The sequence below is a fragment of the Alosa alosa genome, chromosome 1, assembly GCF_017589495.1.
Source record: "Alosa alosa isolate M-15738 ecotype Scorff River chromosome 1, AALO_Geno_1.1, whole genome shotgun sequence".
Classification (NCBI taxonomy): Eukaryota; Metazoa; Chordata; class Actinopteri; order Clupeiformes; family Clupeidae; genus Alosa; species Alosa alosa.
The window spans coordinates 51,837,123-51,859,821 of NC_063189.1; the positions used below are offsets into that span (position 1 = coordinate 51,837,123).

Genomic DNA, 22,699 nt, shown 5'->3' on the forward strand with positions numbered 1-22,699 from the left:
CAGGCATCTATTTCGGTGTGCACAAGACTTCACGACACCAACCTTGCTCCAGCAGCGAGATCACAACACATGATTGGCATGATCTATTCACAACACACCACATGATTAGCACAATGTATAAGTACTTTTTTGCTGCAGAAGGGGCGGGATATGTGTAGACAATAGGGCTGTTGGAACGAATTTCTAAAGTCAAATATAAATCGAATATTAAAAAAATCAATACTATTCGAATTTGGAAATTACTCTTTAAATGTGATGTTTTGGGGAATTTTTTTCGTGTGTTGGCTAACTTTAGCGAATATGTGAAAACAAAATGCTTTTGTCGCGTCTAATGCACAATCTAAATATGGCAGAAGCGATGCACCCACGGATATCACCACTCCTGACCATTTGTGGAACGTTTTTGGATTCCCATCAGAAAACGGAAAAATAACAATTAGCCTAACGATGTCGTAATCTGCAGAATATGTAGCAGCGAGCAGCTGATAATGCTACGCCCTGACAAGCTAGGTAGGTAAACAGTCCAAGGACGAGGAACCGCGAAGCTAAAGCAGGCAAGATTTAGGTTTTTGCCTCCCTCCTCTAGGTTATGTCTGATGCTTTTATCACTTCTCTAATAAGCATAATGGTTCATGGAATCGTGGGCCGATAGAAAAAAAGAAAGAAAAGAAACGTTTCCCCAATCAGGAAATACTTGCTAATTTAGCGTCATCAAACATAGAGGCATTCAATAAAGTGGTAGTCGGATGGGCGTATGGACACCAGAGACGGATGCGTTAAGTCAAAGGGCAGATAAGCAAAGTTGTAAAGGGCATGAATAAAAAAGGCAAAAATTGTCCTTTGCCAAACCCATGATGGGATATTTCACTAGAAATTTCACTTAAATTGCAACCGCAACATGCCTGCTTGCCGACGTTCAAACGACAACGAAAAAGATATCAAAGCACTTTTTGCGTTTGAATGTAGCACGAAAAAAAGTTTAAACAGCTGGACAAATGATTTAGCTAATTGATTATAGCTTGTACACCAGCAATTGTTGAACATTTACCTGTACAAGGACATTGACAGTAGCCCAGCCTAACAAGCAGATGTTGCAAAAGACATCGAAAGACACAATTAATCAGAAATAAATAATGTAATCTGCAGCGCTTTATTTAACAAACTGCAAGCAACAGAAGGGTTGAGTCTGAACGACACTGAGTTTTAGACACTGAGGGCCAGATGTACTAATGCTTTTGCGCCCACTTCAGGCGTATTTGTTTCGCATCGTGCGTGTAAAATCATTGCGAGGTGTATGTACAAACAGGCCGCAATGATGTAAAAGCGCAAACTGCCTGTCGCGGGAGCTGACAATGGCTAATTGCGTTTTTCGGGTCATGCATATGCATTCATGGGAGGATCCAGGGGAAAGTGGGAGTTTAGTGTAAAGAGCGCCTAATTACTGTATGTATTCCGCGGTATGTACAAAGACTGCTCCTGAAAGCGCACGTCTATTCTGCGCCTAAATACTTCCGCCTTGTTGTTAATCCAAATTGCAGTTCAATGCATCGATAAAAGAACCTTTCAAAGACAACAGAATCGCTATTTAAGCTTAGAGCACCAGTTTTGTAAGTATTTGTACTATCAAAAGCAACCTTAAAGGATCAGTATGTAGGAAATATCAAGTAAATAAAAGAATATCAAGTCTGACGCAGAGCTGGCCATATTTCTCCACAACAGGTAGCCTAGGCTAAACTTCATCTGCATCGCTAACTTCAGCTTAATATGTTACGTTGGTTAGAGAGGTATTTTTTGTTTTCACTGTTTCCGTAATGTGTAGCTGGGTCATGGTTGGAGAAACGTTAAAGCAGCTGGTCAACTAGCGTTAGCTAAGTCTTCATTACATCTGGCAACCCAGAAGAGGCTCGCGTCTGGTAGTCTTGAGAACGTTGTTCTCAATGTTTTGATTTTGGCCTACAGAACGTTCGGTAACAATCCTACAAATTGCACCTTTAACTTTCGTTGGCCTTTCAAATGTCTTACTTTCACGTCATTCACTTAAACTTTCCTACTTGCTAGATTTGACCAATTTTCCATAGCCTACGTGCACAAGTAGTTTGAGTAAAACTACTGATCTTCATTATCTCCCTGCTTGTTGACATCTTATCATGCATGGTATTATTTCATGATCGCTAAACGTTTGATTCTTTTTAATGTTGTCATCAGTTAACTTCATTCAACTACGCTTGTATGTAGGCTCTGCCGTTCAGTTGTGGACGTTCGTAAATTGAGTTTATGGGCGGAGAAAGGCAGAGAAAGGCGCGGTTTACACTAGTTTGATAAATACGACGAAAACTTGGGTCTGAGAAGCGGGGTCTGTGTTGTGTTGCATTAATTTATTTTCATTGGGTGTGCCCTGCCACAGCATAGAGACTGGCTAATCTAATCCAAAAATGGCAATAACAGGTCTTTGAATTGACACGCGAAATTAGACTGTTGTAGGCTATAGCCTAAGTTAAAAGTGGAATGGGCAGACTTGTTGTAACAGAGGTAGCCTAAATATCGTAGCAAATAGCCTATGACACAGCCTTTAAAACATTTATTTTACTCTCGCTGGAGTGAACGCAGAATGTGAATAGGTTATCTCTATCATAGTAATATAGTCTATAGTTGTAATGGGCATGAATAAAAAAAGGCAAAAACACGATTGGCGATTGGATTGACGGCGATTGGATTAATGGCTGTTCGCGGCAGTTTGCAGGCAACGCGGAAAACTGCCATGAATTGTCAGAAATTGACATGGGCCTTGCTTGGCAGTCGTCCGCCCATGACCCCCCTCCTCCTAATTCTATGGGAGGCTTTAACATAAATGAAAATGCTGTGAGCTATACAAATGCAAATCAGGGTAGCAGGGGGAGTGAACTGTGCATGCTGGCATGACTGTGGCCTTTGGTCTTGCTTGAACAGTGGATGTGTTCCACACAACTCCCAGTAATTCGCTCAACAGGCAGAAATAATGCTGGGTATGACATGACAGTCGATAGACTCAAGTTTAGATTCAGATTTTCCCTTCACACCAACACAATGAGAATTTCGGAGGCAAATATAAATGATTGTCTTTATCACTATCTTCATTCAACAAAAATATATGCATATATATATATATATAGATATAGATAGATAGATAGGCTATTTCCCTGGTAGTAGACTATTTTCCCGGTAGTAGACTATTTACACAGTCCAAAACATTCTCAGTCTACACGCCACAGCAGAGAGAACGTCACTTCAATAAACAACCGTTACGCCCCACGCCAGCAGGGGAGACACTTCCTCTAGTGAGCAGTGGAAGACCCGCCCCATCGCGCTTCCACCAGAACAGCTGATAGGATAAACAACAGTCAGTGTGAGGCGGCAAATTCAGAGAGGAGCATCTCCAAGCCTCGCCCTCCCGCAGGCTGCAGCGAGCTATGTACTTGGATTCAGAACAGAAAGGCTAGCCTACAGTTTGATTAGGCTACTACTTCACGTTACTTGGATGTATGTGGATGTGAATCATAAACAACGCGCTCGCGATCGTCGGCGCTCATTCTTTCTAGAAGAGGGGACCTTTAAACAAGCCGCCTCGGGAAGAAGCTTGGAAGAATGGTGAGCGTTGGATCTAGTGCCACATGAGTGGTTACTTGTCTCGCCAGGAGAATTCCATTGTGCTCTCGCGAGAACTCTGGATTTCCAGGGTAACTTTCTAATGGGAAAGAAGTAGTTCCTGAACCAAATGACACCCAAATTATAGGGTGTTTATCCGCCAACATTAAACTCACAGCCGATTGAAAATGTGACATTGTGGAACTAACTTCCGGTATTTCTCGGGGAAAAATGTAATCGTAACGCCAATAAAATATTATTCCTACGCCAATTTTAATATCATGTCAGAAAAGATCATTTACACACTACATTTGGAAACATTAAGTTAGTATCTAAGCTATCATTTACAAGTATAAACAAATATCCCATATTTTTGTCATTTTTTATGACTAGGACTACCTAACGCTCATTATCTCAAAATAAGATCTGGCGACTTTAGCCGGGTTCTCATGAGCGGGGTCACATTTTGTTAACATTACTGTTAAGGAGATGCTGTAGGCAAAGGCTATATTTCAACCTCGTTATTGTAGTAAAAAAAAATCAGAACTATTCACGAGGTTTCTGGGCAGCATATTTATGTTTTGTTAGCAAGCAAACTTCTCATGACTGCCGACAAAGTAGCCTACTGCCAGCTGACGAAGCTCTCATTTTAAAACATTACTGCGAGACAGGCGCTGTACAAGAAATCCTGCCACTGAATCCAAAACTGTTTGACATTATGTACAAAGCTTATAGGCTACAGTGGACTAGCATGTTGCAGGGGCTGCTAAGAACACCGACAAACAACACACTGAAAACTCGGCCAATCACAGCCCTTGCTGTCGAACGCTCGGTCCGTTTCGACTGCGGAATGTCACAGCGGACTTATGCTGCCCCCAAGCGGCTACAGTTGTACATTTCACACAGCAATGAAGTGTCCATTTTTAACTAGTACACCTAAGAGACGTGCTAGTGAGAGATGCTAGCACCCATGGGTGGATTAGTTTCCTCTCCCACTCTGAGAATAAAATCTGCACTTCAGAAGCACATCAAACTTCCCAGTCATATACCTAGAAGGCTTACAGAGGGGTTTGTTGATATATATTATTCCTACCTGTTTTATATGACATTTTATTCCTAAAAACATGGCGAAAATTATTTTTTCAAGGCTATTGGCAGTATTTTCTGATTTAAAGAATAACTAAAAGAGATATCCAAAATTCCCTGTGTAAAATACTTTTTATCTAATATGTTAACACAATGAAAACGTAATTTTGAACCTGGCTTCATCCAATGTTAAGATTTATTTTTTAAGTTTATGTAAATCAGCACATATTTAATTAGATGATGCCTAATTTGCATATTTAAAAATTAAATTACAGATTACTTGTAATACATTTTTTTCCCATATTACAGTTTTTCTCAGTCACTTTGGTGCTTTTCTCAGATCAGAATGAAAATTATTTATTGTTATTATAACTATTTGTTCAACCTCCACAACATTTAGTCATTTGTGCACATCATAGTAGCAATTTCTCCTTCCTCTGAACAAATTGCAAATGCTTTTGAACATGTATCAGTTGCTATCAGCCAACCACTTAGTCTCAAACCGAACTGAATGGCCAGTTGAATGTTAATTCTCTAAAAGGCAAGCAGTTCAAGAATGCTAAGAAATCATTCTGTTTTTGATACTGTACATAAATTGACAATTGACAAGCTCCATTTCTCTAGAGACTGAAGCTGTAGCTGCAGTATGTTGATTGACATTGTTTAGTTATGTAAAGACATGTAGGGGTTCAGATAGAGCCTGTATCAGGACCATATTTAGTTCAATGTGTTATATGTAGGCTACTATTTTTGGTAGCCTACTGTACTTAAAAGGCCAGTAATTTCTTTAAGCTTATTCATTGAAGCCATATGAAGACATATGTCATATGTTTCTATTTCATGAACTTCTTGGAAATAGCTAAAAATATTTAGTAATTTGAGTGATCCAATCATGACCAACTTTTAGTGTCTTGTCGGAGATTGACAGATTTCCTTTGAAAATGTTCAGGTTTTTATTTATTAGATTCCCAAGGCCTTTGGAAATAAAAACATCCCCACAATAGCACAGCACCTCCACCATAATTCTCATTAGGTATGGGATTCTTTTCAGTATAGTCAGTCTTCTTTGTATGCCAAACACACCTAGGGCCCTATCATGACATTCTAAAGTGCATCGTCACTCGTCAAAAGTCAAATTTAGTAGGATGTTCAGTTCACATTGGGAGGGGTTTCGTTATCAAACGTGGAGCGCATGGCGCAACAAGGTGTTCCTAGGTTTTTTAATCAGTCATATGGGTGTGTTTGGGGCGTAACATCATTTTAAACCAATGAGAATGACATCTGTCATTCCTTTAACGCTAACGCTAGCGATATGTCAAATAAATGTATCGGTATTTTGGCATTCAACGGCGCATTTGAAGGAGGCTGCTTGCGAGACCGTATGGAATAGTCATTCTTAAACCATGCTTTACTAAAACCTAGTATAGCCTTCACGCATTTGCACTCGTCTATTATTTGAACTCATTGGCAAAGTGAAACTAACTTCACCAAGGAGTCAGTCAACGACAAGACAGTTATATGCAGTTACTTTCACTATTGACTGACAATGGGTTACCACCGAAAACATAGGCTGGAAAAAGCAACACTTACCCTAATATTGCTCAAATGACTGAATAAAACAACATTTATCCTGAGGAGTTGCTTATATCTCGTGGATCGCGCCTTCAGCTGTGCTCCATAATGTCTCTCGCCTCTCCCTAATCACTTTTAACCGCCATTACCAATTTGCAAATGATGGTGAATAACTACTCATCATGAGATGTACAGTATTTCGTAATATCTTTATTCTAATTATGTTTCCCATTGTAATCATGCAATTTGTAATGCTTTGCATGGACGTGCGCTGGTGTGCGTTCATGAATGATAGAAGGATGGTGCGTGCACCTGCCAATATGACTGTCGACATGCGCTCTTAAAATAGCATATGAACAACTCGCCATTGACTTCTGACCAGGTTTAGGTGGTGTATGATAGCGATTTGTAGACAACGCGCCAGGCCCCTTCCTAGGTTGTTAATTGCCACACCCCTGGTCGCAATGTTTAAAAAATAAATGTGCAAAATACCGAATTAAGCTTTGCGCGGGTGAATAACGAGCTTTACGCCATGCGCTGGAGCCCAAAATACAGCCCCTAACGTGTTTCTAGCCAAAGAGCTTAATTTTCATTTCATCTGACAATAGACCACACTTCCAGACAAACTCACTGTACCATTTAGTAACTCCTGCTGTTTACATTGGTAATTAAATGACTGGACAGGCTGTTACCTAGCATACCCTCTAAATAAGCTATTAGCAATGAGGTCACTTTTGAAGATGTTTTGGGGGACTTGGTGACCCCAAAATTACACCTTTGTCTATAACTCTCTAATAGCGGTTCTAAATTACATATCTTACCATCCTCCATACTGTACGTGGGGGCAAGATAACCTTGGGTCTTTGTCCAAGCATGTTTGTGACATTTCCAGTTAAGATCAATTTAATCATTGTTTTAACTGTAAATGTTAAACAATATTATACAATATATTATATTAAACAAAGTTAGATATTCCCTGACTTACAAATGTCAACACACTTTTTTTCATTTAAATTTAGTGTATTCTCTTGTCTTTCTGATGTTGAAAAATGACTAGAGGATTTAGCCTCTGTGTCACTTCATTTTCATACCTTAGTGAAAAAGAAAGTCATGTACTTCTGAAAGTTCACAGACACTCTGATTAACTTAAATAAGTTGAAATTAGATAGGTTTTGTATATTCGTTAAAAATATTTATATCTTTATGAGATTTTCCTTTTTTTTTCAGAATAAATTTTCTTCCCTTCAAGAGTGGATTTTTCCTCATTGTTTTCATTGTGAGAGTACAATGAATTATCAAAAGTTTTTATTTTTTATTCCTGTTTTTAGTCAACTTTACCCAAGGTGCCAATAATTCTGAAGGGTACTGTATAACAACATTTTTAATGTTGACTAATAATGATGACTACTGTATTTTTGAAAGTTATACTTGGTTTTAGGAATATGTGCAAAAGTGCAAAGTTATTCAATGCACATGGCTGGTCTTGACATTTAAACTATAAACATACAACCCCAAATAAGAAAAAGTTGGGACTTTGTGTAAAATGTGAATAATTAAACAGAATGTAATAATCTGCAAATCTCTTAAACCATGTTTACTCACAAAAAGGACACAGACAACATATCAAATGTTGAAAATTACAAATTTGACTATTTCATGGAAAATATGTTCATTTTGAATTTGATACCAGCAACATGTTTCAAAAAAAGTTGGGACAGCAGTGTTTCCCATACATTGACTTATTTGTGGTGACCCACCACAATATCAACATTGACCACCACACAATGTTTTTCCAGGTTGTACTAAATTGTGCTTAAATCTGGTTAGCATCAATAAAAAAGTTTCAACCAAAATGGAAAGACATGGAAGTTAACCTGGTTGAGTCATTTAACACCTGGGTTCCTTTAAGTAAAAATCTAATTAAATATTTTTACTGTAATTAATACAATTAAAATATGGATAAGATTATGTAAAGTAATGAAAGTTAAAGATGAGGATTGGATTTGCCTGAGAAAAATCCAAAAGGACCCAAATTTCATCCCAAATGAATTGGACAACGCCTTTAAGATATGGGAAAGTAAAGGTATTACAAGATATTACCACATGTATGATGATCTAGGGTTTGTCTCTTTTGACACTATAGCTAGTAAATATCACCTCCCAAGAAGTCATTTTTATAGATACCTACAAGTGAGAAGCTATTTAAATGAAAACACAAGTTACAACTTTGAAAGAGCTCCACCCTCTGGTGGGGCAAATGGTTAAATATATCCAAAGCAAAAGTATAAAGAACGTAACTGGACAATTCTATCAAATATTACTACAGAATGAAGAAAAAGTAATAACAAGTATTAAAGAGAAATAGGAGGATGAATTAAAAATGTCCTTATCTGAGAAAGAATGGGAGCAGAGTTTTAAAGATATAGTGATCTATACAAGATCCGAAATTGGAAAAAACTTGAACCACCTACAGTATGATAAGTAAATGGTTGGACAATTTAGAAGAAATGTATGAAAGGGAGAAGGTAACCCATAATATACTTAAAAAGGATAATGTATTTTAAAAAAGATGGGAACTTTATCAGACAAGAAGGATGGAACTTTGTAAGACACATTGAAAAAAGGGGAGGGAATGGGGAGGGAAGGAGGGGGTGGAGTAGTAAAATGGTCTGACATAGTTTATAAAAGTAACAAAGCCAGTATTTCAGCACTTGGTTTATTGTTTGTATATACAGTGGGGAGAATAAGTATTTGAACCCATGCTAAAGTTGACTAAAATGCTTATTGGGTTCAATGCAAATCAAACCAGCTAATAGGCTAACTGAAAAACACACCATGCCAATCTCTAGGTATGGTGAAGGGTGTGTGATGATGTGGGGCTATTTTAATTCCAAAGGCCAAGGGAACTTTATCAGGATGCATAGTATCCTGGATCCATGAAATAAGTGGCCTTCAAAAATAAAAAATCTGCCTGCCTCTATGGGAATTTAACATAGGGTCAAATACTTATTGCCCCTGTAATTTAAGGAAGAACATTTATTTATTTACGATACATTCTTCATTCACTAAGAAAATTGGTGTCCTTAAAGGTTGGAATTTTACTATTTGTTTTAAATAAGGCATTAAGATCAATTTCTAACAGATGTTTTTATATTTTTCTTTTTAGTCAACTTTAGCATGGGTTCAAATACTTATTCTCCCCACTGTATCTACACAATAAACCAAGTGTTGAATATATTTTTATATATATATATTTATTTATTTTTATTTTTCTATTGCGTAAATATGTACACCTGTGTGTGCGTGTGTGTGCGTGCGTGTACTTTCCTGGTTTTGCTCTTTTTCACTTATTCACTTTTGTACACTTACAAGGGTTTTTTTTTTTTAAACTAATATTATTTAAACATATTTATTTACTTGACTATTTCTACACAGGGTGGAAAAATGTAAAGATGTGGAAACTACATGTGGATTATAGTCTATAAATGATTGATTTGAACAATAAAGTATATAAAAAAAAATCTGGTTAGCATCATAACCACGCTGTGCTAATTTGTTAAAAACTGTTGCATTCAAGTTATTTCTGCAAACCAACCACCACAAATGGAATTCAATTCTCTGGGAAACACTGGACAGGGATAGCAAAATGCTGGAAAAGGTTAACCTGACGAGCCAGACCCACATTAAAATGTAGGGTCTGGGCACTCACCGTTCGCAGTGCTCAGTCCGAGGGGCGGGATAATCAGTTGTCTTTCAAATTCCCTCTGCACACAATAGGACAGCGGCAGCGCTATGAGTCCCATGTGTTTCCCACCAGCGGAGCTAGTTGGCTAGTTCAAACGTTTGCCAACTTAATAAAAGCTTGTCTCCGCCCCATCTCCTTATTTGGTCTGTGCTTCCTGTCTTGTTAGTTTTCCCTTCGTTTCTGCTTTCACAGCTGTTCCCCGTTATTGTATCGTTGGTCTCGTCCAGTCCTCTGTCTTTCTGTTAATTGGTCTGTGTATTACCTAGCGTTCATGGGCTTCAGAAAAACCTTTCTCCGAGTGAAAACATCATCATTCCGCGTCATTCACGTCACTTAATGTGTGAGTCAGAGGTCGGAAACTGGGGCTAGATTTTGCTAACAGAGTTTCCCAGTTAGGGGCTTGTCATCACTTTTGTCGTCACGTTGTAGTTCGTTTGTAGTCCATGTGGCCTTTCATGTCCAACAGTTTTAATGTGAACTTGGGAATTTGCCGTTTTTGTCACTTGAAAGCTGCATATCTTTCTTTCACGAGCATCTTACACTATATTTTAAGCAACACAGTTGTTTGTTTAGGATTAGTGAGTGTATGTTTTAACCTTTGTTGTGGCATCCGTGTTTGTCACACATTCCGATGGCTAAGCACATGAACACTTGCTGTCGGAAAAACAAAGTAGCCATGGGGGCGGTCCTTGTCATTCCGAGGTGCTCTGAATGCACCATTTCTACCCCCCTGTTTCTCTGTCCTTTGTCGGATCGTCTTTCTGTCTTGTCTAGTCAAAGTCCTGTATGTAATTTTGTAATTATTCGTATTTAGTAAATAAATGTGTTTGTCCGAAATTTCCGCCTGTACTGAGTCCTGCGCTTGGGTCCTATTTTGTGTATCCTGACACATTTGGCATGCAGGCAATATCTATTCCAGGGAAGACCTTGAATATTTCAGGAAAACAATGGCAAAATGAATTCTGCACATATTTGAATAGTATTTATCCATAGAGGAAGAGTCCATGTGCTAAAATGGCCTGTCTGCAGTCGGATTTTGTGTTAAACATGCTCCCGTCCCAACTTTTTTTGAAACATGTTGCTTTCATCAAATTCAAAATTAACATATATTTTCCATGAAATCCATTTTCCATGAAGTCCAAATTTTCATTTTCAACATTAGATATGTTGTCTGTGTCCTTTTTGCTGCTAAATATGGGATATATTATCACATTCGTATATTATCGCATTTTGTTATTTGCATTTTACACAACGTCCCAACTTTTTCTGTTTTGGGGTTGTTCAAATATACCTTTAACATCAAAACGATACAGCTGCTTGTATCCCTCTACAGCTGGAGTCTAGGGATGTGACGCATCCATTCCATTCCATGTTGATTTTTTTCTGAAGGAATTGTCTAAAACAATTAAAATGTTATCAGTCAAAAGGATATATAAACAACCAATGTTTTCAATATTTTCCAAACAACAATAATAATAATAATAACTAGAAAATGTAATTCCAGGGAATAACCAGTGCATGAAAATCCATAACATGTCAAATATCATACAGAGTAAAAACAGATAAGCTTAATGCGGAATAGTTAGCAGTACAGAGTCCATACCAATGAGGAGGTCATTGGTTAAATGAACAAGAGGTGTAGAGCAAACAACAAAAAAGCTTTAGAAACACTACCTCCAGTTTTTCATAATGTCCCCCTGAAGTTTTTTTTTTTTTCATCTTCAATAGGGTCAATGAGGTTAACAGTTTTCCTGGACATGTCAACAATCTAAGATTCATATATAAGTCACAATTTCAATTACATCCATTTCATTTCAAGTGATTTTTACAAGCAATCACAAATGAAAGTGAAGCTATATACATGCAGAACACTCACTGGGCACACCCACATGTCCTCCACAGGGAATTGCATCTGTGGTGTTGTTGTAAATCAATGTGAATCAACGGTTGATTTATCTCAATAATTTGTGAAATTATAACAAACTCCCATCTGTTTAATCAAGTAGCCTACTGTACCTTCTTAAGTTACCCATGCTACCCCTGGAAAAGTGCTGTTGCCACAACAGCATTCAGGTGGAATACCGGTCTCTGGAATTGTCAGAGAAGTGTAATTATATTAGTAATTTCCTAAGGTGTAACACAATTATTTTTTATTTCAGTTAAAATGCATACATACTTGCTGCTTTTTCAGTGAGTGATGCAGGTAAGCATCGATCACCTGCATAGAAAGGTAACATGTAGGTCGGTGTGTTGTATAGTGTCACATTATTTATTTGAAATTACTATGAGTGTAGTAGTCTAAAAGTGTCAGCCCTAATTCCCAGGTAGATAACTACTTCTCCTACCTCATTGCTCAGCCAACCGTTGTCCTTCAGTGAAAGAAGTGAAGTGTCAAAAATGTAAATGGACTGACAGTGGCTTGAAGTCTCCCCTGGTCCCCTGCAGTCCATACCATCTTGACTGAAATTAAATATTAATCATGTCATCATACAATGGGTTTACAACACAGGGGTCTTGTTACAAATATATCTCAGGCAGTTTATTATTTTCACCGACACCCTCAATATGAACACCCTCTGTTTATGTAGCCAACCTTGTTTCTCAGGAGTTCTCAGGAGAGGCGAAGATGACTGAAGGCCTTACTGCTTTATAGGGGTTTCCAACCTGCAAGTTGCTCTTTAAGCGACCTTGGGTACATTTAAGCCATTATTATTATTGTTATTAAATGTGGTGACTAAAAACAAGAGTCATTTAAATATCATGACATATATGCTCATTTTAGAGGCCTCACCCTGAGTATTTAGGACATGGAGGTGCATAATTAAAAAAAGAAACATTTCTGAACTCCATATAGCCACAGTGATGGTGCATGTACCATGCCCTACTGGTTAGCACTTCGGACTTGTAACTGGAGGGTTGCCTGTTCGAATCCCGACCAGTAGGCACGGCTGAAGTGCCCTTGAGCAAGGCACCTAACCCCTCACGTCTCCCCGAGCGCCACTGTTGTTGAAGGCAGCTCACTGCGCCAGGATTAGTGTGTGCTTTACTTCACTGTGTGTTCACTGTGTGCTGAGTGTGTTTCACTAATTCACGGATTGGGATAAATGCAGAGACCAAATTTCCCTCACGGGATCAAAAGAGTATATATACTTATACTTATACTTATACATGTTCAACTGAACCATGTTAGTTTTGACAGCCAGAAAAGTGTCATCAAGGAAGCTGAGAAACTATGGCAATTGAAGCGTAACAGACTATTTAATGGTTATAGGATTTGGCAGCCGCTTTTGTCCAAAGTGACATACAAATACAAAACAATACAATACTTAAAATTAACAGGGAACAATTTTTTCGGTAACGAGTAATCTAACGCGCTACTATTTACAAACCAGTAATCAGATTAAAGTTACTTATCTAAGTCACTGTGCGTTACTATTTTTGTCATTTTCCTTAGTAAAAATATATATTCTTTGCTTTCTTCTTGTCTTGGGGATTAATGTCATGTAGATGTGTCTAATTAATGCATGATTAATGTCATGCTCATGTTTTCAGCATGAAGACAACTCACGTGTAAAACCACGCAGCGACACAAACATAAACAACAATGGAGGGAGGAGAGAGATGCACATTTTATCTATACAGTCATTATTTTGAGTTTGTGTCAGCTAAACATGACAACATTAAGGTACATTGTACATTTTGTGCTGGCGACAAAGTGCTGTCTAGCTAGACATCCCAAGTCTCCCGAAGTTTTGGGAGTCTCCCACATATTGATAGCGGCTTCCTTCTAAATCAACCAATCAGTTTTCAGTGTAGGTGGACTTATATCTCTTTTCTCCCGAACCTAATTAATCAGTTCAGTCAGTGTATCTAGGAACAGGAGCGTCATGGCAGTCAGTGACCCTCAAAAAGGAACATTTAAGACCCATTTCACATCAGACTACACAAAAGTGTACCCAATTGTCTCATAAGAGTAAAACATAATGATAGTCTTGCACACTGCACTGTTTGTAACAGTGACTTTAGCATTGCTCACAGCGGGTTAAATGATTGCAAAAGACTTGTGAGAGGTGAGTTTAACAAGTGTAATTTCATTTGCATATTACTCAGGCCTATACTAGATGGTTAGTTGCCAAGGCTACATGAAAAGGACAAACTACCAAAATCTACATATTTTACTATCACAATTTCTATCAATAGGACAAACTACCAAAATCTACATATTTTACTATCACAATTTCTATCAATAGGCCTTCCTTATTTGGTGTACTGACTAGACATTATTGAACAAACATCTGAATTTCAGTATCTAAGAAGGTTAGGTTGGGATGTCTGCTATACATTGTTGACATTACTGTTAAAATGCACTTCCAGTATAGTGAGTATTGGCAAAACCGGTTATCATTTTTCATGTTGACTTTTAACTAAGACTAAGAAGAGAGAACACATCACCCTGTGGGGGCTCCCTATGTTGGTTAGCTGCTGAAAGTAACTAATAAAGTAACTTGTAATCTAACTTAGTTACTTTACTGATTACTTTTTAAAGGAGAAATCAGTAATCAGATTACTTTTTCAAGGTAACTTTGGCAACACTGGTCATATTGCTACACAGCTTATGATGTGATGTTTATGAGGAAGTTTTCATTACTAAAATCGGTTGGGGCATGGCAGAGATGTTAGACTGAACGATTACTTTTTCAAGGTAACTTTGTAACTTTGGCAACACTGGTCATCACACAGCTTATGATGTGATGCGCAGGTAGCAAAATTAGAACTACCTGACTGCAAAGGGTCAAGGGTCCTTCTCTGTCACTGATGTAAGGGAATCCAGCTCAACCAGAGAGCCAGTTTGGACATTTCTAGAATCCACATTATGGACAAAGTATATGTTTCTATTTATTTGACATGGACATTGCACATTAATAAATATAAAATGTAAATATGACATAATTACCTAAAATGTCCTTTTTACTGTTTTCCATGAACTGGTGTTAAAAGGTCAGATGTACCTAAAAGAAACATCTTGGTAAAAGTAAATGTTAAATAATGTAATAACATGTTTATAGGATTATCCCATCAAAAATGTATTAGAATGACCTAACATTTGTATCACTCTTGTGTTTTTGCACAGATGAGAAGGACAACACCACTCTCTGATGGACCCAGATCCTGGTCTGTTTCATTGGTTTATGGTCCTCTCCCCCTCACTGATGTGGTCTCCATTGGGAAACAGTCTTCAGGGTCACTAGTATTGCAGTCTGACATCTGTAATGAAGATAATCTTCACAGTCCCATACAACGTCAACTCTACACCAGTTGGCAAACTGATAACCCACAGTCAACAGGAGACATTCATGAACACAGATGAGGGATCTCACTCAGAAATTCACAATTTTCATTTGAAGGCAGTTAATGCATGAGAAGTGGGGTGTGCTGGTATTAAGGAATAACTCCATCTACAGTACAGACATGACATCTGAAAAATATAGAATGAAGATTACTAGTGATGAGTGTTGTGGATTAGGGGATTCTTTCATCTAGGAATCCAAAATGATGGATGATTGATATGACCACAACAGAATCAGAGGGTGATTATGGACCTGAAAACGAGGTGAATGCAGAAAATAGGATTTGCTCTGGTACTATGGGAGAAAGGGAAAAGAAAGAGAAAGAGACACTGAAAGAAAGCTATCAGTGTGAAAATGAGTTGATCTCTGTTGCCACAAGACTCTCCCCTGACTGCTGCAGAAACAGACAAATTACATTATTTCCTCAGTCTCGGGGTCCATCTAAGGAGGAGTCTGCGATAGAGGAGAAGGAGGTGGAGGATGGTAAACAGGATGAGGCCATGGCAGAAGGAAAGAAGCTTACTAGTGGCAATGTGCAGCTACTCGGTGTGCCTTATGGGGGTGCAAGGCCCAAACAGCCACTCAGCCTGCAGATATCTCCCATTTTAGAACAGGTTCAAAATGAGTTTTCTTCTGAGAAAATGGAGAATCTTGATGTTCAAAATCTAGCCAATTTTGGGGCTGAGCCACCTTTACCTTATAGAATAGAAGGCCTGGATGACTTTGGAGTTGTCAAACTGAATGTTGTAAACCACAATCCCTCTCCAAGGCTTTTTGTGCAATTTGAGAGTCCAGATTATGATTTCAAAGCTGAACAGCAGGAGGCTCTCTCTAGGAAGGCCCTTGGACATGTGGCACCAGTATGGGTGCCTGATTCAAAGGCACCGATCTGTATGAAGTGTGAGATCAAGTTCACTTTCACCAAAAGGAGGCACCACTGCCGAGCCTGTGGAAAGGTATGCTGCTGCACCTATAAGGGTCATTGCACATCATCTCTTAGTTCCCACCTCAGTAGTTTTTCTGGATGAAGAAAAAAAATATATGATGGAGAATTCTAAACATTTGTAGCAAAAAATAACTGTAGATGTATGGCATATCATATTATATCATAACATTCTTACACATTCACTCTTTTTAGCCACATTGTCTAAGGACTTCCATTAATTGGGGGCCGAGCAGCAAAGCTGCGAAGGCACCCATTGTGTTTCTATGTTTTCCTATTATTATTATTCCGCCATGGAAGTCTATGGCAGCCCATAGAACCGTCTGGTAAAAAGTTAGGCACATTAATTAGTCACAGTCCCATGATTATTTCACCAAGTTTCAAGTCGGCACCTTGAGCACTCTAGCACCACCAATGGGCCAATGTTGGACGTGTGTTCATGCACGTAACTTTTGACCCGTTTGTCCAATTTTCAAAAATTAGGTATCGTTGGAATCCTTGGACCAAGCCAAGTGCAACGCATCCTATGACGTCATTTTCCACCATGATGGATTTTTCGCCATATTGGATTTTAGCTAAAGTGAATCTAAAGCTTCACAGGTCCGATCGTCACCAAACTTGACAAACATGATCTTCTGAACATGCCTCACACGGGTTGTGCTTTCTGTCTTCAAATCTAAAACCGTTCTCCCGTAACAGCCAATCGAAATTGACGGTGAAGCCGCCAAACAAGAAGTGAGCTCATATCACGGTAACCATTTCATGTATCATAACCAAACTTTGTACAGAGACTCGTGACCCCATCAGGAGGACGCTCAAAAAATTGGTGACCTTTGACCTCTAGGGGTACTGCAATTAGCAAAAATGCATTTTGGCCTGTAGCTGTTGTTGTGTTTGGAATTAAAATGTACTAGTGGGGTCTGGTAATACTGTTGGAGGTCCTTAGGTGACCCAGGCCAACTTGTGATGTCATCGTAATTGATTCGACCGCCATATTGGATTTAATCAAAAACTCTAAAAAGTTTTCAAAGGTTACAAATTTCATTTGATCTTCACCAAAATTGGCAAAGTCCATCTTCTGACCATGCCTAACAAAAGTTGTGCTTTTTGTAGCCATATCTAAAACCGTTCGCCAGTAACAGCCAATTGAAATCGACAGCGAAGCCGCCAAATAAGAACTGAACTAAGCATCTCAGCAAGGTTTTCTCGTATCAAGACTAAACTTAGACTACGTCTACACGAAATCGCAGGGTGAATTTTCTCTTACCGCTTTCACACCTTTAACGATACCGGTAAAGAAAAAACTTGTGTGCACATACAGAGGTGAAAGCGGCTAAAAGTGCTGTAGTGCATATGCCACACCAGTCGATCGCGCCGGGCCGTGTAGAAGGTTCACTTTTTATTTGCGTAGAAGAAAACATTGTTGAAACAGTTTAAGCAGTCGCATGAAATAAGGAGACTACAGACAATTCGGTTTTCAATTCAACTGTTAACTAAACTAATAAAGTTCATTTTCAAGGTATTTGATTGCTATGTGGAAATTTCAAATGCTTACGCCTAGGTTTAGGTCTGAGCACCACTGGAGAAAACATTAACATGCAGAAAGCTAATGTTTAACTAAGTTAAGCTAACTGTGTGCATCTAACTCAGCCACAAAAGACTGATACATTGTGCACATAAATCATGACAGGGGAAAGAAAAACATTTTAATATGATAAACAAATGAATTCGGTGACCCTCGGCCACTAAGGGGGTGCTACAGTTACAGGAAATAATCTCATATCTCAGCAACGCTTTCACGTATCGAAACAAAATTGTAATATGGACTTGGGACCACATACTGAGGACGCACAATAAATCTGGATTATTTTGACCACTAGGTGGGCGCTTTAATCTCAGGAAGTAGGCTCATATCTCACTAATGCTTTCATGTATCGAAACCAAACTTTGTACATGGTCTCAAAACCAAATTTCAATCCCAATCCAATCAAGTCCAATCCAATCCAACCTAACCAAATCCAATCAAGTCAATCCAATCCAACCTAACAAAACACAGTCCAATCAAATCCCAATCCAAACTTCTGCTCAACTGCTTGGCCCCCTCATTACTGCTTGCAGCTATATTTTAGTTTGTCTTTTTCCCATTTTCCATTTTCCAAAATTGTGAAAAATGGCATTTTCATTCTGGTGCTATCTTTACAGGTCAGTTTCTACCAGATTCATCCAGCTATGGTGTTGACGACACACTTACCCATTAAAGGCTTTAAAGCAGATATTCTTAATATAAATATTATAATGTTTTGAGCAGTGTATATTTCAGAAAAAGTACATATCTGTTCCTGGAAGCAAAATTAAAGTTAGTAGCTTTATGAAGCATCTAAAACATGGTCTCTAATATTTAGATTTTTTCTATCAGATTGTTTGATCTTGTACCAAAAAATGTAAACATATGAGATGGAAATTGACTAAAGTTGGTTAAATTTAAGGGATCCAATGCTGATTTTTTGTTTGTTTCTTTCTTTGTTTCTGGGCTCCGCCTACAGTTGAGGAGTATTTGATTTTACACAACTGTCATAAAACTGTCCTGTGGCTAGCACCCTTTCCCCTTGACACTGTGTACACTGCAAAAACTGATACCTTTTTTTCTGATGGAAAAAAACTCTAGTTGGTATTGTTTTTAGTATAGAGACCCTTACCTAGCATAAAATCATTTGACTTAATTTAATAAGAATTTACAATTTATTTGGCTGCCAGTGCAAATTTGTCTTGATAAGACATCTTAAAACAAGTCAAACTCTTATTTCAAGATGTTTCAAGACAAATTTGCTTAACACACTGGCAGCCATATTTACTTATTATCTTGATAATGTCTTAAACTAAGGAAAACTATTAAATTAATTAAATTAAGTCAAATGGTCAACAAGTCAAAATCACAAGTCAAGTCAAGTCAAGTCATATTTATTTATATAGCACACTTAAACGCAATGTTATTGCCCCAAGGTGCTCAGAAATAATTAAAAAAACAGTAATAAAAACAAAAAATAAAGACATAAATGACAAAAAATAAATAAATGAAAATACAAAATAATAATAATAATAATAATAATAATAATAATAATAATAAACAGATTATGATTGTAGATAAAAATAAACATATGGTTACTGAAACTACTACTACTATAGGCCTAGAGAAAGATGTACAGTAAAGTTAGATGCCAGTTAATATAATGCAGAAAAGAAATGGAAATAAGATTAAATAAATAAAAACTTAAATAAAAATAAACAACCAAACAAGGGGAGAAATTAATGGACATTATAGGCCAAAGAAAATAGATGGGTCTTTAAATTTGATTTAAAACTACTGATGGTGGGAGAGGACTTAATTTCTATAGGGAGATTGTTCCAGAGTCTTGGGGCAGCAACAGAAAAAGCTCTATCACCTTTAGTTTTAAGGGAAATTCAAAGAGGAATCTAGGAAAACACCTAGATTTCTGACCTCACTGTGGCAATTTACAGCCAGTGGCCCAAGTGCATTTCTTATCTTAGGAACAGAGCTGAGTTGACCAAAAATAATTATCTCTGTTTTCTTTTCATTTAATTGTAAGAAGTTTGCAGCCATCCAACTCTTTATGTCATTAAAGCAGTTAAACAGGCTTTCCCAGGTGCAGGAACTATCGGCTGTTTTGAGAGTCATCAGCATAGCAGTGATATTGAATGTTATGTTTGTAAAATATGGAGCCAAGAGGCAGCATATATAGGGAGAATAGCAGAGGGCCTAAAATGGAACCCTGAGGGACACCACATTTGATAGGTGCAATGGACGAAGAGCAATTACCTAATCTTACAGAGAATGTTCTATCATTCAGACATGATGTGAAACATTTCAACACCACCCCTTGCAGACCAACTTCATCCTCCAGACGTTTTAACAGAATGCTATAGCTATATGCTATAATGGTACCAAAAGCAGCACTAAGGTCAAGAAGTGCTAAGAGGGCACAAGAACCATTATCTACTGAGCAAAGAATTTCATTTTGCACCTAAGTAGAACATATTTGGTGCTATGAAGTTTTCTAAAACCTGACTGAAATGTATCTAGGATGTTGAAAGCATTCAGATAAGAAGTGACCTGAGAGAGAACAACTTTTTCCAGGATCTCTGAAACAAAAGGTAATTTGGAAATAGGCCTATAGTTTTTCCAGGTCACTGTAATCAAGACTGGGCTTCTTTAGTAGAGGTTGGACAATTGCATGCTTAAAACTAGAGGGGACCACTGCAGTAGATAGAGAGCTGTTGATAATGGCCAAAACAACAGGGAAAATGATGTTAAAGACTTCCTTAAACAGGTGTGAAGGTAAAACATCTGAGTGGCAAGAGGAGGATTTCATATGAGAGACCACTTCAAATAGCTGGGAGGGAGACACAGGTTGCCACTGCTGAAGGCAGCTGGGTGAGAGTTTTATAACTGAGGGATCAGAAATTAAGGAAGGAATTTGAGATTTAGTGTTATTAATCTTATCAATGAAGAAATTGAGAAACTTCTCACAGTTTTCAGTGGTGGGAGTGATAAAGAGAACAGCAGCAGGAGGATTTAAAATAGAGTTGATGGTACTAAACAATATTTTTGGTCTGTGAGCATTACTGGCAATCAACTTGGAGTAATACTCTGTTCTAGCTGACTTAACAGAGTTTTGGAACATCTTTAGAGAATCTCTAAAAATGTCATAAGAGACTTGGAGTTTGTCTTTTTTCTATTTTCGCTCATTTCTCCTACACACTTGTCTAAGAGAATGGGTAGAATCATTAAACCAGGGAGTGGAGTTGGTTTTTGACCGTTTTAGTTTTAAAGGGGCAACACAGTCTAGAGTAGCGGAACAGGAAGTGTTGAAGAGATTAACTAATTCTTCTGTATCAGAGCAGGTGGACAGGGCATCATTGATAGCAGGTGACTGAGTAAGCATAAAGGTGTTAGAGAAATGTAAAGCTGTGGTTGAATGTATGGCTCAAACAAAGGAGTGGGACTTGGGCGGAGAGACAGGGGAACAAAACATAGAGCATTCAAACAAAATCATAGAGTGGTCAGAGATACCAATATCAACAATTTCTAAATTATACACAGAGAAGCCAGAGGAAAGTACAAGGTCTAGAGTGTGGCCTTTCTGATGTGTTGGTGCCATCACTGATTGAGTGAGGTCAAAAGAGTCCACTATGCATAAAAACTCATGAACCAAAGGTTTTGATGGGCAACAGATGTGAATGTTGAAATCCCCAAGAATCAATAATTTGTCAGAATGAGTGACCATGACTGATAAAAGGTCAGAGAATTCTTGAATAAAATTAGAACCAATTTTAGGTGGTCTGTACACTAATGCACAGAGGACAGGGGGATTAGCATGATTTTTAAAAATTGAACCTCAAAAGTAGAGTAAACATCAGTTGGTATAATTCTACAATTAAAACAGTCTTTAAACACAGTTGCTAGACCACCTCCACGACCAGTAGACCTTAGGGAATTGAAGAAGCTGCACTTAGGAGGGCAAAGTTCACCGAAAGGCATTATATCACCGTTGTTAAGCCAAGTCTCTGTGATGAAAAGAAAGTCCAGCTGACGAGACGTAAAGTTGTCCTGGAGAATGAAGGTCTTGTTCGAAAGAGACCTCACATTCATTACAGCGGCTTTGAGGTCACGTGATCCGTTGTCCGGAGTAATCAGTGGGAGTAGGCCTATGCAGTCTTGGTGCTCGCCTGTTCTGGTGGATGGCACAAGAGAGTCTGGCACATTATCAGGGACACTGCTGCATGGTGGTGACAGCAATCGCCGTGTGCAGGTGCCGTACAGAGACGATCCAGGAGGTCACTGTAGATTCTCCACTGACACTGTAGGGAACGGTTTGTTTGCGGGAGCGGACTGTTCTGGAAAGCAGCGTTGATTCGGCAAGAGATCCTGTGGAGATGATGGAGGGATGCTTTCCTGTGTCGCTCGGATGAGAGAGCGACGTGCACCTCTGTGCAAGTAGCGTTTCCGCCGGAGGATATCCGCTGTGGATCACCTCGAGGTTGATGGTGTCGGTGGAGGCAAACTTTTGAAGTTCAAGCACAAACTCCGACACGGATTGATGGATCAGCCAGACCAAAGTGGAGTTGATGTTATCGGTGCATTTGCAGTCACCTAGCTAGCACGAAGCCTCAATCTCCGGCTGGTCAGTCAACCGACTATACCCAGCAGCTGGACAGTCAACCGACTGTATGAACCCAGCGTATACAGGAAAAGGAGAGGGACACTAGCACAAGTCCAGCACAGCTTCCTCCACACAAGCAGCAAGTCCAAATAGCAGTGTAATAGGCCTCGCTAATGGCAATTGGCAGAAAAAACAGCTGATCACC

At 38.5% G+C, this 22,699-nt stretch overlaps 1 protein-coding gene across 4 annotated transcripts in view; it reads left to right on the forward strand.

Annotated features, from left to right (window-relative positions):
- The window catches only part of zfyve9a (zinc finger, FYVE domain containing 9a), a 228,504-nt gene that overhangs the window by 40,521 nt on the left and 165,284 nt on the right, over nt 1–22,699 (forward strand). For 3 of the 4 annotated variants that reach the window (XM_048260472.1, XM_048260453.1, XM_048260462.1), the window contains one exon: nt 15,156–16,328. The exons of the other annotated variant lie outside the window; for it this stretch is intronic. In XM_048260472.1, coding sequence (XP_048116429.1) covers nt 15,582–16,328 — 747 coding nt within the window. In that variant the 5' untranslated portion in view covers nt 15,156–15,581. The remainder of the gene's footprint in view (nt 1–15,155; nt 16,329–22,699) is intronic. 4 annotated transcript variants of the gene reach the window in all.